Here is a 5,417-nt window from a genome sequence, read left to right as displayed (position 1 = left end):
TTGATAGTAAATTTACAAATATTGCAATTGGTTCCGGTTCTTTTTAGCCTGCTTGATTTTTTTAGTAAAATAAACATCATCTGTCAATAAAATAATGCTCGTTTCGAATCAACAAGTAATTGAAGAATAAATAATTTAAATTCTTATTAACTGCAAATGATGACTATATAGTGCATTTCCTCATCTGTAATTATTAATAGCAGTCTAATTTCATCCTCTTAGTATTGCTTTGAAATAAACACCAAAATTAGACGTAATAAAAAACAAAAACAAAGTCATCAGGTATAACAAAATTTTATTTTGCAAACTCAAACATTTCATGATATTGTAAATATCTATACCTAAGATTGATGAGTTTTGAAATAGTATTACATTTTTTATAAAGAAGAGATTCTTTCATTTTATTCTGTACTCTGTCAAAGAACAGGATTCAATAATAAATGGTCCCTGTTCATCACGATAAGAGAAAAAAATATTGTCATGGTACATCAATATAATATCACAGGGAATGATCTAAAAAATGGGATCTACCCTGAAGAAATAAGTATATACAAATTTTTAAAAAAGAAAAATAGCATACAATGTTTTTCTAGCACTCGCTCAAATCGAGTCTTCCCTTATCCGTTCACAGGGAATCGGGATTTCAAGTGATTCAGTCATCAGTAACACTGTCCGTATATTAGTTTTTTTTTCTTTGGTTAAACATTATTCTCACCCATCTCTGTGTGTTGTAGACCGATCATGGCAGATCTTAAACCGATGAAAGTAAAAGCGATTGTTGTAATGATCACGTGAAGAACTCACGTGCAAGATTCATAATCATAAATTATTAAAACCTGTCATAGAATTATTAGTATTGAATATAATTTCCCCCCCAGAGTTTATGTTTATTCATTGAGCAAATCATATTTGATTCCCAAGGTTAAGCATTTTTGCTGAGCGTGCATAATTTTATGGAGTACTGTAATACTGAAATGAGGTGTGTATTAAAAGTTTTGTTTTGAATGGCTATCAACTTTTTTGCAATTAAAACAAAAGGAAAAAAAATGAAAATATTGCACAAAATTAAAGTGAAGAACATGATTGATGAAATATTGAGATATAATTCGAAATGTTCACAATGATCTAGGTTCGTACAAGCAGAGGAGAGATCCCAAGCCTTTTTTGTGCCAATTTTTAAAGGTTTGGAATTTCTCACAATTATTTTTTTAAAAATCTTGAATTGTGATGGTTTATGACAATGATAAGATAACTATATAAGAGGGCTCCCGAACACGTGTTACCGTACAGAGAGGTTTCTTTAAAAGTATACAAAACAAAGGCTATAATATATGAAAAGTAAGATATACATATGGATATATCTACAGTTGATACGTTTGCATTCACACACGGTCTGACCACACACACAGTATCCAATCACTCGTCTTCTCACTATACATGTAACCTTCCTCCCCTCAAATAGTAAGACAATTGTAAATCTGATTCCAAACACAGTAAAGTCGATGTCACTGTTTGTTTCACATATACAGTATTTTCATTAAAAACAATCCTCCTGAAATCTTCAAATCGTCTCATCAAATAGAAAACTTTTTTGTTAAGGATGCAAAGCATCTATTTCTACATAACACATCTTCTTGAGCGTCTAGTTTCCATAATGCCACGACTTTAAAAATTCCATTCTCATATTAAGGTTTTTAATTTTTCGAGCACAACGTGTATATGGTAATATCATCAAGTTGCTGACGTATTGGTCATACGATCTGCACATGCGCACACTGTTATGATTTTGAAGGACTTGCTGATGCGGCCACGGTTGTGTTCGGCTCGTTCCTTCCTGAGACTGGCGTTTGGTAATAGTATGGCGTATCTGAAACCACGAAAAATTCAAATATAGCAATCTCATTATTATCGTTAAATATCAAAAAATTGAAACCTTAAAATCATAAAATAATTAATAATAATTTTGCGTGACATAAAGAGAGAAAACAATGAATTAATTTTGAAAAGCACAAAAGAGCAAGTTATACACTATTATTGGTATAGATTACTCAAGTATAAACAGCAGCTTGTGTCTTAGTAAATATTGAATTAATCAGTTGAATATGCCCAGATTGAGAGGGACTTACTTAGAATACCTGTGGGGTTGGTGTATCTCATGGTCCAGGCGGGGTCTGCGGGGTAGGCAGCTGTCTGATACTGCGTGTAGGGGACAGTGCCGGCGGTGTTATAGTACTCCCCACCTACAACAGGCGAGTAAATAACAGGTGAGTCATCTATAACAAAAAAACAGGTAAGTCATCTATCACAAATAACAGGTAAGTCATCTATAACAAATAACAGGTAAGTCATCTATCACAAATAACAGGTAAGTCATCTATAACAAATAACAGGTAAGTCATCTATCACAAATAACAGGTAAGTCATCTATAACAAATAACAGGTAAGTCATCTATAACAAATAACAGGCAAGTCATCTATAACAAAGTCAAAACTTACCAAGATACAAATGTGGTAAATAGTACTGATAATAATTTACTTCTACTATCTACTAATGAACAATATGTTCTTTTATAATGTATAGATAGCAAAAGTTATGATCATGGATGAATTAAGAAAAGACTACATGTATATTGTTTTTGTGAAAATATGAGAATTAAAAAAAAATTCTAAGTTTACTAGATCTATGATGCGCTATAAAAAGCAAAGTTAAAGGTACTACTGAGACAAACTGTCGCTCTGTATTGATTTGACAGCCAGGATAATGGCATTTCTAATGCGAAAAGACCTCATTAAGTAGTATCTTTGCATTATTTATTCAGAAACGGAAAAGTCCTTTATAAAAATTTGATAAATAACACGAAATTTGACAATTTAAAAGAAAAAAAACTGTATCGTATGATTGTAAGGTATAATCTGCTCTGTATTAATGTTTTATGTTGGGGACAGGTTTCATGTCCTCTTGACAACAATTATATATGATGAAAGCTTTACAATAAATATACACTGTCCCATAAAGTAATAAATATTGGAAAACATGCGATCATCCATGCACAAATTGTCACAACAAGTAAATTACAATACGTATGCAAACAACATTCTGTATGCGATACTAATACAACTCGAAACAATACTAATGCTTCATCACCCGCCGCCCTGCCCAAAGTTGTTTAAACAATTTTAACAATTACTTGGAATTCTATTAGAAATTTTCATGAACTAGTGAACCCATTCAAATTGACTTTTCGACTGTTTTCATGTATCTGCTGTTTTAAATAGGAATGATTCACTCAGAAAATGTTCCATGAATACAAAAAGAACCCTCCTTTGAATGCAGGAGAGATATTATCACAGGCTACCATAAAGAGGTTATCACTTCTAAATCGTATAATACATCAATACCACAGTCGAACGGTAAACAATAGAAATTCCGTTCCTGTGTTTTTTTTTCTGTTTTGACCAAAATTGCATTAATAGGTTTAATTCATCAGTTGGTTTATTTATCCGTTCGGACATGCAATGAGTTCGCCATCGCGGGAACGGAGCATTTCTAGCGTGACAGAGACCGATAATTTGTCGTCTGCTTTGTCTTATGAATGACCGATAAGGAAGAGAATAGACCCCGGTGACGAATTCCTGTACTGTGTTACTCTGAAAAGACATACTAGAGTGGCAAATAGCCAACACAATGGGACAGAAGATGTGAAAAAGATAAACCGATGCCTGCGATTAAATATTATAGAGAATAGGATAGCCCAGGAAAAATTCTGGGGATCGCAATCCTAACAAAAATAAAGTACCATTTTTGGTGACTCGAATTGAATAAAGGTCGCGCAAAAGGTCCGTTTTATGTTCGTACTGTACACTGATAGGGGCAATAAATAATGGCCTGTATCGGTGATATTTTGAATCATTTTGCCCAACAGTTTGCGTTCCAAAAGATGAAGAAGATCGTTTGAATATGACAAAATGTGTGCAAAATGAGACAGCCAAGATCTGTTGGATTTAATATCCGATGTTGTCGGCAACATCATCACTTACAGCTCGCTATTCCACTGGGCATAATTATTTAGGGACCTCTACAACAGACTAGATTAAATTGAAATGTGAAATAAACTGATCTGATTTCGGTTTAATCGCGGACTCTTTGAGTATCGGGCTCGTATGGGACTTCGCTGCCGAGTTATCCGATCCCAGAGAGAGCGAAATCTCGACGAAGATTCCCGGGAATGGTGATTTTATCAAGAAGCGGACTGGGTTATCCTGTTTACAATGCTGTATCGATTGGGCAAATGGCGCTAACACTATCGCGCGTGTATCATCGTCCGTTTCGTATTTCTGTCGTAGGCTCTCGCGACATAACGATTTTATCGGTCACCTAAAGCATTAAGGACCCGTTAATTTTGTTGCGTCCGTCCCTCATTTCTTTATCATAGGATGCAGCTTCGCGAGATAACATAATAAATCGGGAGCTGGGGTTTATTTTTCTCGATTAAATGCGACAAATTTCATACATTGTTTATCTCGCCCAGAAGATTTCAACCCTTCGGGATCGATTCAAGTTTCGAAAAATTTACATATGTATTATGCCGTGTGTTTAATATGGGACGGTTAAATGATTCATTTCCTACCCGATAGAGAGATCCCGGGTTATGCGTCAATTTAATGACCTGTTATTATTGATTGGGTGTCATCGCTTCTAATGTTGCTCTGCTAAAACAATGCAAGATTCGATGCATTAAAGTTCTTCTTGCGATTTAATAAAGGAAAACGCAATTGGAAATGCTGTTTTATTTTTATTGGTGGGATAAAAATGCGAATTATCATTCATGTTAAGCTTAGCAAAAAAATCCAACGAAAATATAAAATGTTGTTTCCTCGATCAAATGATTTCAGATTTTATGGATGCTGATATCCAAACATAATTTTCGTGTAAAACTTTTAATCTCTTAAAAGGCGTTTGATAAAGCAGAACATCCTTGTTGTCAAAGCAAAATAATGTATCGACAAAGTGAGAATGTAATTTTTTTATCCAGCAATTTATCTCTTCATATTGAATAATCGAAAGGAAGATTAAAGTCAGATGTACACCAGCATTTTTCGCTCAGCTTTGCTCTGGAATTGCACCCGAGGTAGTATGAGCATAAATCCAGGAAAAAAGAAAACAACACAGGGGAAACATCTCGATTTACGAAACGATTTCCCCATTGTTTTTTCTTTTGCTAACACACATTATTATTTCAAGAAGATAAAAATAAGGGGAAAAACAGAAATTAAAAATTGTGAATTTTACTTTCCCTGATGAAACCGTGATTTGTGGGTAATTAGTCAAACCCGATGCTCTGCGTGTTCTTAGGAATGAGACAAGACCGAGCGGTAGTTTGAAAGCCGAGAAAAAAGCACATTGTATGGTAATTTTA

At 34.1% G+C, this 5,417-nt stretch overlaps 1 protein-coding gene across 23 annotated transcripts in view; it reads right to left on the bottom strand.

The window, feature by feature from the left end:
- Window positions 1-278: 278 nt before the first annotated feature.
- Window positions 279-5,417, bottom strand: part of LOC105340330 (paired box protein Pax-5) — a 53,426-nt gene continuing 48,287 nt past the window's right edge. For 14 of the 23 annotated variants that reach the window (XM_066067635.1, XM_066067636.1, XM_011446316.4 and 11 more), the window contains 2 exons: window positions 2,127-2,273; window positions 279-1,867 (listed from right to left, as the gene is read on the bottom strand). In XM_066067635.1, coding sequence (XP_065923707.1) covers window positions 1,779-1,867; window positions 2,127-2,273 — 236 coding nt within the window. In that variant the 3' untranslated portion in view covers window positions 279-1,778. The remainder of the gene's footprint in view (window positions 1,868-2,126; window positions 2,274-5,417) is intronic. The other 9 variants (XM_066067645.1, XM_066067653.1, XM_066067640.1 and 6 more) reach the window with 3 other exon arrangements.

Source organism: Magallana gigas, chromosome 7, assembly GCF_963853765.1.
Source record: "Magallana gigas chromosome 7, xbMagGiga1.1, whole genome shotgun sequence".
NCBI classification, from domain to species: Eukaryota; Metazoa; Mollusca; class Bivalvia; order Ostreida; family Ostreidae; genus Magallana; species Magallana gigas.
The sequence above is the reverse complement of the archived record's forward strand: the minus strand, read 5'-3'. Positions and strand labels throughout refer to the sequence as shown.